Source organism: Primulina tabacum, chromosome 11 (genome assembly GCF_025594145.1).
Source record: "Primulina tabacum isolate GXHZ01 chromosome 11, ASM2559414v2, whole genome shotgun sequence".
Lineage (NCBI taxonomy): Eukaryota > Viridiplantae > Streptophyta > Magnoliopsida > Lamiales > Gesneriaceae > Primulina > Primulina tabacum.
In genome coordinates, this window is record NC_134560.1 from 3,895,163 (window position 1) to 3,916,559 (window position 21,397).

At 33.4% G+C, this 21,397-nt stretch overlaps 2 protein-coding genes and 1 pseudogene across 5 annotated transcripts; 1 reads left to right on the forward strand and 2 right to left on the reverse strand.

Moving 5' to 3' along the window:
* Positions 1–263: 263 nt before the first annotated feature.
* Positions 264–4,139, reverse strand: LOC142519446 (protein LIGHT-DEPENDENT SHORT HYPOCOTYLS 10-like). Of its 3 annotated transcripts, none has more exons than XM_075622471.1 (2): positions 3,336–4,139; positions 264–548 (listed from the first exon to the last, which is right to left on the reverse strand). In XM_075622471.1, exon 1 carries the CDS (start codon positions 3,922–3,924, stop codon positions 3,376–3,378), a length of 549 nt encoding a protein of 182 aa, XP_075478586.1. In that variant the 5' UTR covers positions 3,925–4,139; the 3' UTR covers positions 264–548; positions 3,336–3,375. The 3 variants fall into 3 exon arrangements, with proteins under 3 accessions (XP_075478586.1, XP_075478587.1, XP_075478585.1); XM_075622472.1 differs by having other exon boundaries at positions 264–576; XM_075622470.1 differs by having other exon boundaries at positions 264–545; positions 3,336–4,137.
* Positions 4,140–13,244: 9,105 nt separating this feature from the next.
* LOC142518515 (phosphoenolpyruvate carboxylase 1-like) lies at positions 13,245–16,663 on the forward strand (annotated as a pseudogene).
* Positions 16,664–17,011: 348 nt separating this feature from the next.
* Positions 17,012–20,725, reverse strand: LOC142517729 (ketol-acid reductoisomerase, chloroplastic-like). Of its 2 annotated transcripts, XM_075620131.1 has the most exons (11): positions 20,352–20,725; positions 19,795–19,887; positions 19,557–19,622; positions 19,321–19,461; positions 18,821–19,048; positions 18,598–18,715; positions 18,362–18,501; positions 18,041–18,208; positions 17,805–17,960; positions 17,274–17,680; positions 17,012–17,216 (listed from the first exon to the last, which is right to left on the reverse strand). In XM_075620131.1, the coding sequence occupies exons 1-10, from the start codon at positions 20,643–20,645 to the stop codon at positions 17,312–17,314; spliced, it is 1,773 nt and encodes a 590-aa protein (XP_075476246.1). In that variant the 5' UTR covers positions 20,646–20,725; the 3' UTR covers positions 17,012–17,216; positions 17,274–17,311. The 2 variants fall into 2 exon arrangements, with proteins under 2 accessions (XP_075476246.1, XP_075476245.1); XM_075620130.1 differs by having other exon boundaries at positions 17,012–17,680.
* Positions 20,726–21,397: the final 672 nt, after the last annotated feature.

Below are 21,397 nucleotides of genomic sequence, written 5' to 3' on the forward strand. Positions count from 1 at the left end.
TACAGGTCATGCACGTTGTGTTATCTTATTATAAAATTCTTCAAACAAATAAAAATTAAATTCCATTCATTGATTTATACTTGCAGGCCGTGTTCCAATTGATTGCCCTTACGCCCATATATTTCATGGTCTTCCATCTGAAACGGAAATATTATCTATCCGACACCAATTAAACTTATAACTGGTTATAGATTTGTAAAATCGAACGTTTGCTGTTACGTGAATGCAACATTTGTAAAAGAATCATAGAGTCGAGTTGGGGCAAAAAAAATTACAATACTGATATATGAAATTAACCGAATTAACAACATGCATGAAAGTATTTGATAATACAAGACCTTATAATATTTCAAAACAACTGAAAAATCATATGCGATATTATAATAAAATATGAGTTATTATCATATTATATATATATATATATATATATATATATATATATATATAAAATAGAGAATCGATATAGAATTTGTATTGAAAGAAGACCACGACTTGAATAGAAAATTTTGCATGCCTCGAATCAGTTTTTCCATCACATGATGTTCCTGCTAAAAAAAATTATATCATTCACCTGAACTGGGAAAATGTAAAAGAATTTAACAATTAAATAATCAAAAGAGAATAAAACCTTGTTTTTCCAGAAATTAAATGTAACATTTGATTTGATTTTTTTTATTAAAGGACAACTGATCTTTCAACCCTTTTTTCTGTCCTTGTCTTGACATGAATAAAATCTAGGTTGAGTTCAAGCTACCTAAGAGTGCTACCCCAACCTTAAATCTAATGATCCATCGACATTAATATTACTAATATGTTGAGATATAGACCATTTGACATACAAGTAGGGTAGGGTAGGGTAGGGTAGGGTGGCATCTCGTACGTTAAGGTAAAATCTAATACAAAAGATCATTAATTTAAGATCATCTATTCGAATGAACTCAAAAAAAAAAAAACATAAGCCGACGATAATGTATTTGTCAACATGCAATGAAAGCAGTATCACAAATTCATTTTTTTTCCTGAGATAAAGACGAACATATTAATCAAATACAAATCAGCCAAATGTAAAATAATCATGTCTTGCCTATGAAAGCTTCATTAATTTCTAAAACCCTAACCCAGATTGATTTCAGAAATCTGAAGTCTTCTTCCTCATGAATAACATGTACAATTCCTTGTACTTATTTCTCTCATAAAGCATATCAAATCTTACATACGATCCATCGCTATATATGTCATTTAAGACGTCTTAAACTGTAGATTTGTATGTAATTTAAATTGAATTAAGACAAAATTCCTGGACATCTATATTAATCTTCATCAATTTACTATCCAGATGAGTGTGATTAATCCATTGATATTTGACAGAAAGTAGTAAAAATGTAGGCAATGCAGTTCAGGAGCTTGAATGACAATTACAGCTAAATATATACCATCAAAATGTAACTATGGAATCCTTTGTCTGAACACATACTGCCCATTATAAACCCTAGGAACCCTGACAAAACACACCACATTTATTTAAAAATAAAGCACGATAGAATCATGGTCATTGGTTTTCAATCCTATATATATGTTAACACACACAAAAAAAAAATCAGAATCTCACTATGTTTAGAAATGGATTATCGATAATCTGTTTGTTATTTGAAGATTACATATCTTGACTATATGCTAATATCAGTACTGTTATTTTACATAGTAATAAGGTTTAATTAATCCCGAGTCAATGGTCTTGGAATTTTTCTAATGAGAGAATCATCTTCAAATCAGTACCCTAGCTAGCTCCCAACCACTAGCTAGAAGTTCATTGGTTATGATTGATAGATAACTCATGTCTCAATTTTGTTCGACGTCGAGTGAATCTCACAGACGATCTATATATTTTATACCACGCAAAGTTATTGGATCTTTAGTTGATGAGTATGCATTTCAGTACAGTGTAGGGCAACTTTTGGGCATCTAATATATTTACGATGCATTCTATTAACTTACTAGTTTGGTTCTTTGATAAATTATTGATTGGTCATTAGCCCAAGATATTAACATTATATTTATTCTTGCGCTGGGGAAAAAATAAAGCGTTGGGACAAAAAAACGAATAATTGTGAAGCCCCACAAAATCTGTACAGGCAGAAGGCAAAATCTAGTAAAGAGGCAAAGGACAATCAAGTTTAAACGAAAATTATGAAATGCACTCGCCATTATCTTATTATAATATATCAAAGAAATAGAATTAGTGGGGGAGTTTATGATAATGGAGTTTTTAATTAATAGAATATCTCATATATATAATTAAATAAGCAATTCTTGATTTCTCGTACACCTGACTGATATCACATTAATGATGAGATTTTCATATTAAATAATGGACATGAAATCCTTCAAAACGGAGGTGCCTATACATATACATATGCATGGGGTGAATGATGGAGCTGACTACACTAATTGTATAACTCTAATATTGAATTACCATTATACACACACACACAAACACATATATATATACATGTATACGTTATAAAAACTGCAGCACTGTGTTCTTTAATATCTGTCAAATCAAGATAAAAACACGAAAATGAGACCCACCTGATCAGCTCTAGCGTAGATAGTGACTATATCTGTGGGGAGCAAAAAATCTGCCACAATCCTAAAAGATGCTATAAAAAGGAAATTGGAAGGCTGGCATGCAATTGAGAGTACTAAGATGCAGACTAACCACAAATTGGTGAGATATTTGTGAACAAAAAACTTGAGAAGGAACCGATGGATTCTATCTGGTGTCGGTGAAAAAGGGTCCATCAATTTGTATGTTGAAATAATTCCAAGAAATAAAAAATGCCACCATTCTCGAGGTGGTATTACAGACATGAAAACACATGCTTACAAACACTGCATTTGTTTCAAGAAGAGAGAGGAAATTTTGGATGGTAAGGGTTAGAATTGATTTTTCTGTTAATTTTCTTGCATTGGTTCTATCTAGGGTTTATGAATATACCTATACCTACTCGATCCCATTACTTGTAACGTGGTCTTGTGATATCTGAGTAATTTGACCTTTTCTTCTGGCTATTCCTTCGAGAATATTCATGATTCTTCTTGTGAATAATCCTCGAATAATTTACTTCTTTAGATCCGGATTAGATTGCATTGTTCGAATATATTTACTCAGACATGTTTTGTGTACACAGAGTACAGAAACATATATATGAAATCATCCAAATGAAAAATGGCATGTAAACTACGTTAAATTAGAGCAAGTTATAATAAATATTGAACATAAACCATTTTCATGAAAAAAGGAAAGAATATTTTTGAGAAGAAAGTTTACCCACTTTTAATTGGATCCATTGTCACTGGTTTGGAAACTCGGAATCAAGAAAATGGCATAGATGCAGAATTGGATTCATCATCAGGCCTTCCACTACTACTTCCAGTCTTCTTTTTCTTCTTCTTGTAAGGGATCCCTCTTGCCTTAGCTTGGCATTCCTTGACTTCCCTCAGATAAATCCTGATTGCACCACTAGCAAATGGGTTATTTTCCGGCGATCCGCCGTTCTCCTCATAGGCGGCACGCAGCCTTCCGATGAGTGCATCAAGGCTACCCCAAGCCTGCCTCAGCGGGCAGGCGCAAGGCGCCGGCGGCTCTGGCTGCCCAAAAAAGATGCAGCCTTGCAAGTGAACCTTAGTCTTCCCGAACTGATCCAGGTACCTCAAGAAATCCAGCACATGGTTGCTGTTGCACTGAGACAGCGCCACCGGCGGCCTCTGATTTTTCAAGAACTGCCCGAAAGTGTTCCAGTCCCTCCTCTTCTGAGATTCGTACCGGCTGGGAGTAATCCCAGCCGACGATGCCTCCCCGCCAGTGGGGGATCTTGATGATGACCCTTCGGACAAATCTTTTCCTCTCTCCATACCATCCATTTTTTTGTCGATCTTTTTGCTGTATCCCTTCTGATTGCTGCTAAATAAGGGAAAGTTTCTGAAGGTTAAAGGAATAATTATTTGGAGCAATCGGGAGATGAAGAAATCACATCAAAGGACAGTGGTATTTGGGTTGAGCTGACATGCAATGGGCCACATGCAGTTGCTTTCTGCTTCTTTTTCTGAGTATTTTCTGGCCATTTTGTTCGTAACTTTTAACATTATATTTTCTTATATCCTATTATAGAGAGCAGAACTTGAATCCGAGCAAATAGAAGAGAAAAACTTTGAAGCTAAAATCCGGTCTCATTTTTAACATTATGTGCTACAATGATCCTCCAAATATGAAAGATTACTGTACATTCAAAGTACAAAATATAAAATAATATAAATTATAAAAATGACATCATCAAAAGAGTATTTTTTGTAATTTTTTTATTTTTTTGGGTCCATTTCATATAATTAATTTCAGCGTTAAATTTTTTTATCTCTTTTTTATTTATTTGAATTGTTTTATTATTTTCATTAATTGATTATAATTTTACTATTTATATTAGACACCAAATGAAAATAATGAATAAGGTCATGATTGAAAAATACATAACATAATTTATTGCAAACACTTATTATCGATTTAATTTATCTTGATAAACAAACATGTGCTTTTTTGGACATAAAAAATTGATAATACTAAATGACGCATCCCCAACAAATTAAAAAAAAAATCACACAACAATAAAATAAACATATCTTTAGTTCATTGCAATCATGACAATACACTAGAACTCTTGAAGGTCGGAACCGGATGGTGAAGTTCCTCTGGTTAACTGTCCAAACGATGTAGAAATCTCGTCTGAGCCGTTACTCTACACTATTATTTTCTGATGCGATTTGATAACAAAATAAATGCATTATTTCATGCTTATGGAATTAACTAAGTATACATTATGTAAATATTTAATTATATCTTTGTGTGTGTTTAAAATGAAAAAATAAAAAAATATGATGATTATTTGATAACATTTAAAGAATATGAGTTGGAGAATGTTTTTGAAAATGACTAGATATCTTGTGAGACGGTCCCACGAATCTTTATCTGTGAGACGGACCAATATTATCGATATTCACAATAAAAAGTGATAAGTTTTCATTGATAACTCAAATAAGAGGCTCGCCTCACAAAATACGATCCCTGAGATCGTCTCACATAAATTTTTGCTTTTGAAAATATAGATTATTGTTCTCTATTTTGAAAATTAGATGACAAAAAAATAGAAATTATGAGTTAAAGATATCGTATTGAATGCGTGTTTCAAATTTCTTCAATAAGTTTAAATGATTTTTTGTAATTTTGTGAACATTATCACTTCATTAATGCGTACCACTAAATACCCCATTGAAAATATTGTTCTTGCTACTGGACAAAATATAATCCAGTCGTGAGTGGATCCCTTGGGCTGCCCTAATTACGGATTCTAAATTTAGGTTTAAGTAAGTATGATTTTTTTTTTTCTTTCAAAAACTCTACTACACACGTCCGTCTCACGAATAAAAATATATAAAACTATATCGTAATACAATAATTTTATGATATATATAAATTTATGGGTGTCGTTTTCAAATGGAATTGGAATATTTGACACGTATGTATTTGAGGAGTTATGGATACAAATTCGAATTGGGAGCAGTCCTGTCAAGTTTTACGGAAACAGGATTTAATTGAATCAAAAGGCATGCATGTATTGGAATATAGAACAGTGCATTTTACCCTACCAAACAAATTACAATACATCCTCGCAGCCCGGAAACATCTTTTGTATGTACTAGCGGTCATGGCGCGTGTAGTCTACAGACAAAACGAAGAAGAAATATGTTTTTTGAAAAAATAATAATTAAAATTATCGGTTTTTTTTTTTTAAAAAAAATTGGAATGTAGAATATGAAGTTGGATGGTTAAAAAATATTTTCGGAATTATAACATATAAAAAATTTGTTACTCTAGGAGTTCCAGATTGACAATAATTCGGACTTGGGAAATCAGCACACGACACGCTGTTAGTCAAAAGAACTAGTAGATACCGCGACAGAGAATGCCAATGCCGAATAGCTGCATGCTCGGAATCTCAATCGATGCTTATTACCTTGAATCCAATGTGATTTTAGTGTTACTTATTAAAGTTGTGACAGCATAAGATTGAATTACTAACGAAGAAGAACTATTAAATAATTGTATTATGGCTATAATAATCGTTATCAAGATCAACTAACATAACTAAACATTAAGGTTTTGCGGAATTAGTAGGTCTCTTGTGAGATAGTTTCATGATTTTTATCCGTGAAACATGTCAACCATGCTCATATTTATAATAATAAGTAATCTTTTTAGCATAAAAATAATATTTTTCTCTGACGGACCCAAATAAGAGATCTGTCTCACAAAATTGACTTGTGAGACCCGTCTTACAAAAATCTTTTTGTTGCCGAATTAGCCAAAGAAAATAAATATTAACTAGTCACTACAACAATAAATGGCTATTGTGACACTTTTTTGTAGACATTTTTAATTAAATATTGTTACAAATACTTAATAATGACACTTGTAAAAAATTAATAATGTGTAAAATAAAAAAAACATATTAGATTAGTTATCATGACATTTTTAATTGATGTCATCTTTTATATGGAGGGAAACAATTACTTTTCCCACATCGTTAAAAAACTAAAAATTTTCACTATAAATAAGTGTGAGAATATTTGGGTTAGATAAATATTGGAGAAGGGAAAATAATTGTCTCCCTCCATATAAAAAATGACATCAATTAAAAATGCCAGGATAACTAATCTAATATGTTTTTTTATTCTCACATTTATTTTATCTAATTTTCCCTCCTCCTATATTTATTCAACCCAAATATTCCCACATTTGTTATTGTCACTATAAATAACATACGCGACACTTTTAGTTGTCATTATAAATGATTTTAACTGACATATAAATTTGTCATTATTACTGTAATAACAAGGCATCTATAAATGTATTTAAACATGAGTTTTCCTGACATTTAAAATTGTCATTATATGAATAATTAGTAACACGTATGAAGTTGTCATTAACATCTTATAATGACATTAAAAAATGTCAGTAAGTTTAAGACGACATTGGAATAGATGACATTTGTTGGAGGTATCACTAAAACTTAAATGTCATTAAATATTGAATAAGATGACATTTATGAATGTCACCATAAACATTTATTTTTGTAGTGAGTTATTTATGATACGGTGCTGGTTTTCCAGCCTGTATAATCAATTCATTAATAAGACAAAACAAAATGCAGATCAGTGGTTTCCAGATGTGATTTTTTCTCTCTTATTGCCAAGTTTAAGCCAAATTTTATTATATTATTGATTAATGACTTTGATTAACATTTATTTCTTATTCGTATTAGTTATTATAAAAAAATGACGGAAGTGACTGCTGACCAGCCTGAAGGCCCTACTCCAGATTTCCGTTTCGTTTCACTATTATTTTTTTTAAAAAAAACTTTTTATTTTACAATTTTAGGAAAAACATTAATTGTATTTTAGATCCATTGATTAATGGAAATAATAGAATTAAAGGTAGACCATTGAAAAAATCGATTTATAAACCATTATTAAAGAAAAGTTGAATAAGAAATCCATATCCAGTGAATAACATCACTCGTTATTTTTATGAACCATTAAAAAAAATTCTCCAATTTTTTAAAAAAGAAAAATTAAATATTTATAATACCTAACACTGCCTACTGTAAAGAGATGATATCCCTTTCTCAACTATATTCTTATCGATTTAAGTTGATCAATTTGGCTAACATTTTATGACCCTCTACCTCGTCTGATATAAATGCGGATATAAACGAATCGATCCGAGTAACAATATTTGTTTGAGCTTGAGCTCGGCTCGTTTATGGTATATAGGCTTGAGTTTGGCTCTATTAACCTAGAGTTTGGCTCGTTTGAAAAATACTAAGTTCGCAAATAGCTCGAGCTCAGTTTGTTAATAGCTTGTTTATCATGTTTAATGATCATGGCTCATTAAGTGGGTTTGGTTTCAAGCTCGTCATTTCTATTTAATTATACAAGTTCGTTTTAAAGCTCGTCTAATATTTTTAACTAAAAAATCAACTAATATATAAGAATTTAAGGGATATGGTTATCATTTCGAAGGATTTCAACAACTTACATTTCAATAAAATAGCAATGTGAGATAAAAATTCATGACCCAACAAACTAGTCCAAAACACTAGTCAAGCTTGCGAACCGGCTCGCAAGCTTACAAATCGAGTATTTTTAGGCTCGAACTCAGCTCGATAAAATTAACGAACGATTTCGAACGAGCTTTTTACCTAGCATAGTTCCTAAATAGCTCACGAACGATTTGGTTCGTTTACATCTCTAGACGTAATCACTTTTTTCACTATAGTAATCACTTTTTTCATACCTATAGTGAAAAATGATTCAAGGTTATTTTTGGATCGACTAATTTGAATTTGAGTGGGGAATTTAAAAGAAGCATTTAAAATAACTTCACAACTGAAATATATTTGAAATTCATCACAATAACTTAAAAGAACTACTAGTTTGAGATTTGAAATACATTGTTAGATGGATTTACCAAAACGAACAAATGAATTTATCACTCCATCGATCTCATTTATTTAGACTTGTGTGTGTTTTCATAAAAATTAATAAAGTTATTGAAAAAGTAAATTTTATAAAGAAATTCCTCATCCGACCCCTTATTTAATAAATATTTTAGTAACTAAATGAACAAATTTGTAATTGAAAACAAATGAAATATGATTATATTAGTAAAAGAGTAGAGAAAACAATACTAAATGTGAAAATCAGACTGTATATTTGGGATGAATGAAAAAAAAAATTCAACCTAAATATATAAAACAAATAGAGTATTATGGATTTGAAACTTCATCAATCTAAATAAACATAATGGTTACGAAAACAACAGTCAGTTGGTTCTGAAAAGGAGATAGTTGATTGAATTGCTCGACGAGGGTCATCAAGTCGGGTGGTAATCAAGACATTCAAATATATCAAACAACATCAATTCGGGTGGTAATCAAGACAATTAAACATATCAAACAAAATAAACTAATAACTTTAATTGAAACATTTTTTTATTAAAAGATGTATTTATAAGTTACTAATTTTATATATATATATAAAAATAGTATCGACGCCAAATCAAATCACTGAAAAATGGCATCAACAAACTCACTTCAAGTAGAAGAAAAAAAGAGTAGTGGGCCTAAATGAGCAACGACAAGTCTAAGCTGTGCAAAGGCCCAAGTTATGAGAAGCATTGTATATATTACCTTTTCTTAAACCAAAAAAAAACTTCGATTTTGAGCTGTTTTTGTATGTCATTCTTACCAAAAATAAAATTTTACTTTATTGATATTTCACCCTTTTTATCCTAGCTACTTCATTTATTCCACGATGTGTGTAATAAAGCAAAAAAAAATTTACATATATATTCTGCAAAAAAAATGTGTGGTTGTGCATATTATTGATTTTTTTTTAAAAAAAAATTCTTTATATGTTTTCGGATTTAATATTTATTGTAAAAATTATAATTTTAGTCACATGAGTTAACATGTTTTGTGTTTTAGTTAGTTAACATGTTAAATTTTGGTTCTCATTTGGTAACTTGAAATTTTTGTTATTGTTTTGGTCGTTTTTTGTCTCAAACCAGTAAAACAATTAATATTATTTATTTGACATCGATACTCTCCTATGTAAATCACGTGACAAGAATAAATCATATATTACACATATTAAAATCTACTTAAAACAAAAACAAAGAGAAACAACAAACTTTTTTCCGCATATTTTGAAGCATTGAATGTCGTTTGCTTTAATTTCACTTATTGTTTTTGCTTAAATGAATTTTAATGTATAATATAAGTTTTATTCTCATCACATATGTCACGTAAGATAACATCGGTATCAAATAAATCATTTCGCTGTATTTATTTGTTTCAGACAAAAAAGGATATCAAAACAAAAAATAAATCAACTTACCGAATAGAAATCGAGATTAGAAAAAAAAAAACATGTTAACTTATCTTACTAAAATCGTAATTCTTTCTATTTTATTTAATTAAAACAGAAATAAAAAACCAAATGATTGTGCAAACCTTTTTCACTTTCAACATGTCGACCTGAAAATTAAAAGAAGAAAGGATATAAAGGGTCAGATTCAAAAAAAAAAAGGAGACTTGGCCGGGATAAAAGTAAGCAATGATTAGTGCAGTGAACACAAAGGCACAACAGTCCCCATATTTTTTGTAAAAAAAAAATACATTTTTTTCAAATAAATTTAATCTTTTTGTGATTTTGGTTATCTACGTAATTGAATTTGGATTTCAGTCTCGTAAATTATGTCGTGTATTTTATTTTGCTTTTTTTTTTTGTGTAGTGCCGACGTTACACTGTAAATATTAACATGGCCCCGAGCCACATAAGCAATTTCAAAGCACCATATCAGAACTGCAAAAAAATTGTCCGAAAACAAAAAAAAAAAGTTAACTTACCGAACCAAACACAATGGATGAATTTAAAAGACTACATATTTCCCATTTATGTTAATTTTTTAGTATATTTCTCATTTATTTTCATGGTAATATTTATCCTACTTGCCAATGAAAATACTCCAGCTGTAATACGTCAATTAGGTCGGCAATTCTGCCTCGCTTTAAGATTTAACGTGTGATTTGACTCTATTTAATTTATTGTCGCTTTAATTGGCAATTGAATTTATAATTAATATTTGTTGTGGTAAAATTAATATGGTAGCTGATCGCATGATGTTAATTATTTGTATCATGAATTGTAAGCGGCTTTTTCTTATGTTATAAATTATAAATTCAACGTTGTGTAGTATGCTTATTGAATCCTCAAAAACCCGAGGATATTTTCTCATAAAATAAGAGGGAACACTTATTATCTAATGATTTTTAGACTGAACGAGGACAAAAAAGTCCTTAATTTAGTGTTTTCCGATATAAAATTCGACTCCTTCGAAGTAGAATCAAATGTATAATGCGTAACACTTACTGTCTTTTTTTTAGTTGAGAATGTGTAACTGTTGTTTTTCGATGTGTATTGGATAAACTCTCGAGTTAGAGCAATAGCTTGCAAATAAAGTTAGTCAAGTAAACCATACTGAGTGTGGCCTATGTGTCAAGCTTCTCCGGAAAGATGCTGATAGGAGAAATCGAACTTCTGATCATTGGTTATGTGTATCACATTTTAATTGAAGTTGGTATAATGTGTTGATGATCCAAAAGCTAATATTTTGATATATCATTAATGCAGTAGCGTCCAAATCACGTTATTCAAGTAAACAAACTATGTAAGATAGACTCATCCAAAAAAATGTTGATAAGAAAACCGAACTCGTGATTACGTCAAAAGCTCCTCATTCTACCAATTCCAACTCTTTTTTGTTTGATAGAATTGAAGATGTAGGCTGATGTTAATATATGATTTTATATTGACCTATTACTATCAGTGAGACATCACAAATTTTACAATTGGACGGGTAAGGCCCAAATACTCGTAACAAACCCAAAAAAGTCAATCCGGGCCGTGGATTGAAAAGTATATATGTTTGACTCCTAATGGAGTTTCTAAGTTTTTAAAAGCCCATAAAAGCCTCATCTTTCCTCTGGGCCCAAGATTATCTAAATATAATTCCGCCATTTTTTAAAATTAAAATTGACCCTAAGCTTGATTTTCCCTGCAAATACCAAACCTATTGTGTATTATTTAGTTTAAATAATATTAATTAATTCATCATATAATAATTATATTTCTTTTCTAATTTTTTTTTGGTTTTTTTACTTGCCCATTTACTTCAATATTTTGCAAATTCAGAGCAGTCAAAACATTGTTTTTTTAATCGAAAAGTGAAGAATAATTTTTTAGAAGTTATATGCATTAAAATTATATTAATTAGGTGAAAACTATATACTTAAATTCCGTTTGGTTCAAGAAGCTAATGTGTTAAAAACATTTATTTAAAAAGAAAATAACTATTTTCTTAAAAAATATTGTGTTTCGTTACAAAACTGTTTTAAAAAAAAAAGACTTTAAAAATGACTAATCAACATTTGGAAAATAACGACTAATTAATATTTTTGCATTAATAATATAGTTCTACGGTTGTATGGTTCGAGCAAGTATCTTGTGATTAAACTTCACATATATATGTCTGTAAAACGAGTCGATCCTATCCGTGTTTATAATGAAACCTCATTGTTCTTATTTATGATGTCTACTAAAAATTCAGAAGCAGATTTGCGAGAAAAAATCGTCGCACTTATCATTGAATTTTTTAAAAACCCTATGAACTCATTTATTTTAGGTGGTGGATGAATCTTTTTGGACTGCTTCCACTTATCCAATAATTTTTTTTATCCTATTAAAACACTCATGAAATAAAGATAAAATGATTTTTTATGTAAAAATTTCTTAATATATGCAAAAACACATACAAGCATGGATCTAGTCAAAGTGCCATTACCTCGCTATTATTTCGATTGCATTAAAGCAGGCTGGGGTGGCTTCCAGCCCAGGTTTGATTTTTGGGTTTATTTAAAAACGTGGATGGAGTTTTTTTTAAAAAAAAAATTAGCCCATTTTAGCCCACATTTTAGCCCACAAATTTTTAGCCAGGATCGAAACTTTTTCTGGCTACGTCCCTGCATTAAAGTATATGTGTCTACAAATATTTTAAAGATGTAATTTGAAACAATATGTAAAACAAACATTAAATAATTAAAACCGTATGGATACCATAAAAAAAATATAAATATGATAACTCCAAATTTATATAATCATTTAACTTTAAGTTAAAACATTAGAAGTCTGAATCATTGTTGGTCACTACTAGATTTTTGGATGGTATATGGCATTCATTAAAAACCAAAAAATCCGTGTAATAATATATTTTATAATAATTACGTCACGGACATTCGATTCTATAATTGATATTAGAACGAAAAGATTTATACTTTTTGTTAGATAAATTAGATATAAACAATGATTTGTGTTTCATGAAGCAATATATATATCCTGCTAAAACTTGAACCAACTTGTGCCCCAACGCGTATGCATTTGACTTGTAGAATAATCCATAGGATGGCACGTATTTGACCCTCCACACCGTGTACGTGAGATGAATCAATTTAGCTTATACATTTAATTTACTTGTATATTTTCCAGGATTCGTAATTGTTGAACTCGGCTAAATGCCAAGGATATTACTCCCGACGATAAGCAGGAGCTTGGTGAGGCCTGACAAAGAGAGGTGTGCTTTCTGGATTATTCATTCTCTTTTGGTTTGTTGATATCGTTGAATCACACACCATAGACATTAATTTTTCTATTTTTTTATCATTTCTGTTTCATTATCACAACTGGTAAAAAGAATTTCATATTTTCGTGGTGGATTCTTATCATTGAGCTAATATAACGCGATTGTGGCTGAGATGTGTTGTGTCCGACGGTAGGAAATCCAAGGGTGACTCCTGAAGTTACAAGATATATATGTTTTCTGGCATTCTGGGTTTTCTTGCAATATAGCCTTGTTTAGTAATATATATATTCTCTGGCAGCTTTCAATGTGGCGCTGCAACGAAGAACTCGGTGCACGTGCACATGAAGTGCAAGTCATCAAAGAGAGATGCAAAACATTATATTGTTATGTACAAATACATTTGATTTTATTTCAAGTATCCATAATTCCCGTGAATCAGTTTCAGTTTTATCTGCTGTAGTACTCAATATTGTTGGTTGTGTTGTCATACAATCAGGGTGATCATTTGTCTTTATATGTTCCGTAAGTGTCGAACGTTTTATGTTGTTTTACTCATTTTGTTTCATTCCCCGATTCGTTGAGAGAGTTTTGGGAAAAAATTCCACCTAGTGAGCCTTATCGTGTTATCCTTGGTGATGTGAGGGACAAGCTCTATCATACGCGTGAACGTGCTCGTCAATTACTATCAGATGGGACCTCTGATATTCCTGTTGAAGCAACCTTCACCAATGTTGAAGAGGTCTGCCAATCCCAAGCACTTTTTCTCTCTTGTTGTCACTTTCTTCTTCTTGACTCGTGTTCAGTTTTGAGTATTTCACTAAAAAATTTACCGTTTCCAGCATACAAAAATATGTTACTTTCCTGGTCTTGCTACATATGCAAAACTGATGATTATTTATGAATTGGTTGAGTATCATTCCGTGATGTCCATTTCTAAGCTCGTCCGATTTGATCACATGCCAGTTTCGCATGAGTTTTGTAGCTAAAACTTACAAGAGTAGAGATCCTTTGATTCAGAGTAGTCCTTGGAATTCCATTAAATTCCCTGGAGTGAAACATGATACATTTTTTTTTAACATGGAACTTCATTCTTGTACTTTGTTATTTTTCCTTTTGGTATTTGATCTTGGTACATGAATGAATAACAAAAGCTTTTATTCCTAGTTTCTGGAGCCTCTGGAGCTTTGCTATAGATCTCTTTGTGATAGTGGTGATCGACCGATTGCTGATGGGAGTCTTCTTGATTTTCTGAGACAAGTGTTCACATTTGGGCTTTCACTGGTAAGACTTGATATCGGGCAAGAGCCAGATAGGCACACCGATGTTTTAGATGCAACTACCATGCACCTACAAATTGGATCCTAAAAGGAATGGTCGGAGGAGAAAAGACCAGAATGGCTATTATCTGAACTTAGTAGCAAGCGGCCATTGTTCGGGCATGATCTTCACAAAACTGAGGAAATCGCTGATGTTTTGGAAACATTTAAAGTCATTGCTGAGCCCCCCTCTGATAATTTTGGTGCGTATATAATTTCGATGGCGACTGCCCCTTCTGATGTGCTAGCTGTGGAGCTTTTGCAACATGCATGCCATGTCAAAGACCCATTAAGGGTTGTTCCGTTGTTTGAAAAGCTTTCCGATCGTGAAGCTGCTCCTGCTGTGATGGCTCGACTTTTCTCGATAGATTGGTACCATAATTGGATCAAGGGGAAACAAGAAGTCTTGGATACTCGGACTCAGGAAAGGATGCAGGACGCCTTTCTGCAGCATGGCAACTGTACAAGGCCCAAGAAGAACTTGTAAGCGTCGCTAGACAATATGGAGTGAAGCTCACGATGTTCCATGGAAGAGGTGGGACAGTTGGAAGAGGAGGAGGTCCGACACATCTTGCCATTTTGTCGCAGCCACCAGAAACTATTAATGGGTCGCTGCGCGTCACTGTTCAAGGGGAAGTAATTGAGCGATCATTTGCAGAGGAGCATTTATGTTTCCGGACTCTGCAACGTTTTACTGCAGCTACACTTGAGCATGGAATGCATCCCCCTATTGCGCCAAAGCCAGAATGGCGATCACTCATGGAGGAGATGTCTATCGTTGCCACAAAAGAGCATCGGTCTGTGGTTTTCCAAGAACCTCGATTTGTTGAATACTTTCGCCTTGTGAGTATCTCGTTGCTTTGTCATATATTGTGTTTATCTTCTGTGAGTCGCCTCTAAAAAACTCACGCATAATTATCATATAAACATAATCAAGGTGAAACAAATGTGAGAACATGCTATGTAATGGGCCCCTTTTTCTTGTTCTCTCGGATTCTCGTTTTCCTAATGACGTTTTCTTATTTCAATTTCTCAATGTTACAGGCAACGCCTGAATTGGAGTATGGCAGGATGAACATTGGGAGTCGTCCAGCAAAAAGAAAGCCGAGTGGGGGAATAGAGTCGCTTCGAGCAATCCCATGGATATTTGCATGGACACAGACAAGATTTCATCTCCCTGTATGGCTTGGGTTCGGGTCTGCGTTGAAACACGTAATTGACAAGGACACGAGAAATCTTCAAGTGCTCAAGCATATGTACAAAGAATGACCTTTCTTTAGAGTGACTATTGACTTGGTCGAAATGGTCCTGGCCAAGGGAGACCCAAGAATCACCGCTCTGTATGACAAACTCTTGGTTTCAGAAGATCTGTGGCCATTCGAGAAGCAGTTGCGCGCCAACTATGAAGCTACTAAACTCTTAATTCTTCAAGTAAGTCCCTTCAATTCAAAGAACATGAAACATAGTTTTAAAACCTTCTTGTTTTAAGCATTATCTAATAGTATAGGTCATTTAAGATGGATTTCTAATATACCAACTCGTTCATGTTCTCCTCAGGTTGCTGGGCATACCGAACTTCTTCAAGGAGACCCTTACTTGAGGCAACGACTGAGGCTTCGGGATCCATACATCACTGTCCTCAATGTCTGCCAGGTTTACACTTTGAAGCGAGTTCGTGATCCAAGTTACAACGTAGAAGTTGGTCGGCACCTGTCGAAAGATATCACGGAGGCGGAGACAAGCAAGCCAGCTTCAGAATTAGTTAAGCTTAACCCGAAGAGCGAATATGCTCCGGGTTTGGAAGACACTCTCATCTTGACGATGAAAGGTATCGCAGCAGGCTAGTTTATCATAGCAAACTATGCAACTGATTCTAAGAGTTGATGGAAGTTGAGACTTACATAAGCTTGAAATTGTGACTTTTCAATATAGATCAACATAATAACATAAAACTGTGAAGGTAATGATCTGTCGACGAATTTAATTTTTTTTTTTAAATGGTTTCTAACACTTGCTGTAAAATAATCGATGTTGTTGGAATTTGTCTTTCTTTTATATACCAAAAGGTTTAGATATAATAAGCTTATTCTTTTCCTCGAATAAATATTTATATTGACGTCAATTTTACAATGTAATTATATGTTTAAACCTTTTCTTTCATATATAATCATTATTTTAAGAAAACACTCTTAAGAATCTTATCTTAAAAATCAAAATATTCATGTGAAAAAATGAGAAAAAGTACGCGAAAATGAGCATTTTATAAAACTATTTAAATAATGATATTAAATAGTAAAATATCACATGATGTGCCACTGCCCACACGCGCGATCTGACCCAAATTAAGACGTAATTGTGAACATACGCAAACCCCCTCGCAGAATAAACTTCCAAACGTTGATAGCTCACTTATTTCATACATAAATACCATACTTACTAATGTCAACAACACATAACCTCAACAAAACATCAGAACACGGTTCGCGGAAAACGTGAAATCATAGCATACTGCTAGTACACAGCTTAATGACTTAAAAGTTAGCAGCTTCAAGACAAGTAGTCGCCCGGAACACTGCATTTCTTAAGACCTAACTGCACCACAAACAAGGAGAAGTAGCTGCCCGGAACATTACATTTCTTAAGACCTAACTGCACCACAAACAAGGAGAACACTTTGAAACCTTCAGTTGCTCGACTGACGAAGCTCTGGACGAACAAAATCAGCATCTGGGGGTACTGAAATGTCCACTGTAGGTCGCAACTGGGCACATACTTCAATGGCTCCATGCACCGGATCTGATAGGAAGTTGCTAATGAGATCCTGATTGATGGCTGCCCTGTTGTCAACTGCAACCATTGCCTGCTGAGTAAGAATGTAATCAAATCTGGGTGCCCACTTCCTTGATCCCAGTCGTGCTGTGGTTGAGCAGTTGTCAACCATGAATGAAACCCCTCGAGCATGCATGAATGGGTTCAATGAATCCACAGCCTCGATCACACTCTCGTTTATGATCTCTGAGTAGGAGTGCCCCTTCTTCCTAAGAATCTCGATCTGGAATTACCACAAAGCAAAGTCAATCGAGAAATATGTCGTTCTTGCAAAAACATATTGAAAGTAGCAGCCAATTTTCACTGGGAGTGAAGTTCCAAACAAAAAAAAGGAAAAAAAAACACACCTGTGCCATCATCAATGCAACAAAGACACCTGCAGTGAAAGGATACAGGGGTCCCAAGTCTCCTGGTGGACGAACAGCGCGTACGCGCTCACCGACTTTCCACATGCGTGTCTGGTCAATCTTGCCCATTGGGAAAGAGGGTAAACCATCCTTCTCCTGCAAGATATATGAAAACTTTAGGAAAAGAATGGGAATGATACTTGCAATTTGTCATAGCAGATGCTAGAGCAACATACATAAAATCGCCGCCCAGCTAAGACAACACTCCTTATCTCACTGCCACTGGCTACGTCTTCGTAGCACTCATACAAGATGTCCATGCAGGGATAATATGAGGCACTGTACGCACACTCAAAGTCTTTTTTGCCATCTTCACTCAACGAATTGTAGACAGCTAGCATGCCCTGTAATAAGATACATCATCCAAATTCAAATGGCAGAAAAATGAGCAAAGATATCCAAGAAAATAGAACAGTACATGGAGGCTATAATCCTAAAAGTAAAACAAAACTGGAAAAAATTGGAAGTGTGTAGTAACTATATGTCATTACACTGACCTTTGTTGATATGGTCCTAGACACAGTTCCAGTAATGCATTCCACTGTATTCTTGTAAGCAAGATCCTCGCTCATCCCATTCTCAGTGTAACGTCTGAACAAGGTTTCCACAACACCATGCACAGCACCAAGTAAAATGCCTATCAATCAAACGATCAATTCAGGAATCATCGAGTCTCACAGGAATTAATCAAGACAATCATCCATTGGCACAGTTAAAGGTTAAATCCTCTAACCTCGCTCCCCAAAAATGTCACTCTTGTATTCCTGCTCCAGAGTCGTTGCGAAAGTAAAAGGCGAACCAAGTGCAATAGACCATCCAAGGGCAACATCTGTAGCTCTTCCATCCACATCCTTCGGAAGCAAAGGTAATCAATATCGACAAAACAAGAAAGGTGAGAACCAAAACATGCAAGAAACCCACCAGTCCACCCGCAGAAAGCAGAGAGATGTACCCACCTGGTGGACAGCAAAACTTGAATTTATACCAGCACCATTAATTTCCTTCCCTTGCACATACAACCTCCTGACAGAGGGTCCCATTCCCTTGGGGCACACAGCTATCACACTAATGTTTTTAGGAAAATCAAGACCCATTGACTGCAAATGACCCAAAAGGAATCCATGGGAAAGTCCAAGTATGCTTTTTGGTTTCATGTGGGAGAACACTTTCTCATAATTATCAGCCTGCCATGTGAATGAAAAAGAATGCATTATCTCAGATCAAAGGATAAGTAGCAGAAAACATCCGACTAATTTTCCGTGTTGAAACAAAGTAATCTCTAAGTTATCATAACTATGCCAGTTGGATAATAATTTCAATTTTCATCTATTTTGTATGCGTGAGAATTTTGCACCACATACATCATTCATGTGCCTAAAGTTGTTTTGATGAATATGTAAAGAACTAGCGAGCACAAAACCAAACCCTGATGTAAGAAAGAAAGGCCATTCAATACCTGGGCGGCATCTGATATCAATAGCAGCACCAAATCACTTCCAGACACAGTCTCCCATATGTCTCCTAAGGTTCCATTTTCTTCAGTGAACCCAGCAGCACGGGCCTCTTCAAATGAACGAGAACCCTTCCTTAATCCAATCTACAAACAAAGCCAGTTATTATCTTGTACAAGTTAAAAGCTCCGGTCTTTGTTTATTGGCAATAATTATGAAAACATAACAGAAGAAAGACTACCTTGACCACTATATCAGACTTCACATCAGTAAGGGAATCTCTTAGATTCTGAGCTTGAGCTGGTCCCTAGATAAATTGAAAGAATTACCATCGTAAAATAAAGAAGAAACCAAAAAAACTATATAATTGAGTTGGCAGAAGATGATTTGAACCAAAATACTTACGAAATATCAAACTAACAAATGTTACAGATTTACAATCAATAAATCCTTATTACAACAGTACCAAAGGAATGTACCTGTGAACCCCAACCAATCACTCCAATCTGTTTTACACCCTTGAATGCATCCGGCAGCAACTTGAACAAATTTCTCCCTCCTCTGACAATGAACTACATATTGAGATGGAGAATGTCAAACTAGCTCCACCTTTCAGCAAACACATAATCAAGTTATGCTGTATATAACTCTAAAATCTTGAACCTTGCTACATCATAGTACACAGTCAAATATTCTAAAAAATGAGAAAAAAAAAACTTTGAAGGCACACCAAATATTCTAAAAAAATGAGGAAAAAAAAACTTTGCAGGCACACCATGAGAATAAAGATAAAGAAAAAAGGAGAATAAAACTAACACCATAGTAGCTGACTAAGTAAATGTAAATAAGTATACGTTATACCAAAAATACAATTTAATTCATCTAAAAGAACAGTAAAATCTTATCACACCTCGAAAACCTTTCACCACGTCTCACAATCTTTTGAAAGCAGAAAGAGCAAAGACGCCAACAAATTACATCAAAGAAAAATCTAAAACACATTGTTAAGGTACTTTATATTTGTTGAGACACAAACCTCATCGTGACCAGCGAGGTTGATTTTCTCCTTTGTGAAAACGGATGAGTCGAAATCAAGAGAAGCTGGGGATTTGATGGCGGGAACCGAGACCATGCGAGCCGACATAGCCGATCCGACGTCTGAAGCCTCACCTAGGTAAGAGACGGCGGCGGCGGCTCGGAGTGGCCTGAGGGACGGGGATGACGATGAAAGGAAGCTCAAGGATGTAGACGATAGCTTGGATGGCGCATTCGGACATCTGGAGGAGGACGCGGTGGTGGTGGAGAAGCAGGTAGACGCCGCCGCCGCCATGAGTAACCGGGCTCTGTGGCTTTAGAGCTTACTGTGAGAGAGAAGAAAAAACGGCCACTGAAATGTGCTGAGAGTTGCAGGTTGCTGAGTATTTAACCTATCTTTGGAATCGATTTCCGTTTTCCCCTTCTGAGTATTAATAATTTATTTTTATGACTAATTAATTACTTAATTAATAATCTCATGTTATATATTTTTTAATTCATCCATAATCAATTAATTTTTACGAAAAATATCATATTTATTTTGATAGGTTATGTTTTTCGTACAATTTATTTATAATTATAATATTTATTTTATTTTAAAAATTCATATATTATCTTTACAAATCACATATTTAATTATATTATATTATTTTTATCCAAATCATAATTTAAAATTGTAACAAAATTTTATGATTGAATTCGATCTATTAATGATTATGATCATAATTCATAAATAATAATAATTATTTTACACACACGTGTAAGCAATCGTTCGCTATTAAATAATTAAATTTTTAGTTTTTAAGTTGTCAAAGCCTTAAAAAAAACTTAATATTTATGCAAAACAACTTATATATTTATACACTGAATAAAAAGTATTTAAAATAGTATATAAAAAATTTATATATGAGTAGGTCTCTTGTGAGACGCTTTCGCGAAATCTTTATATGTAAGACGAGTCAATCCTACCGATATTTACAATAAAACGTAATAATCTTAGCATAAAAATTAATATTTTTTCATGTATGAACCAAATAAAATATTCGA

Bases quoted from the DNA above. Each gene is read 5' to 3' on its own strand.
- LOC142519446 (XM_075622471.1), bottom strand. From the start codon at position 3,924: ATGGATGGTATGGAGAGAGGAAAAGATTTGTCCGAAGGGTCATCATCA.
- LOC142517729 (XM_075620131.1), bottom strand. From the start codon at position 20,645: ATGGCGGCGGCGGCGTCTACCTGCTTCTCCACCACCACCGCGTCCTCC. The intron at 19,888-20,351 runs GTTTGTGTCTCA...CTCAATATGTAG, and splicing joins ACCTCGCTGGTCACGATGAG to TTCATTGTCAGAGGAGGGAG. The intron at 19,623-19,794 runs GTACATTCCTTT...CAATTTATCTAG, and splicing joins TGATTGGTTGGGGTTCACAG to GGACCAGCTCAAGCTCAGAA.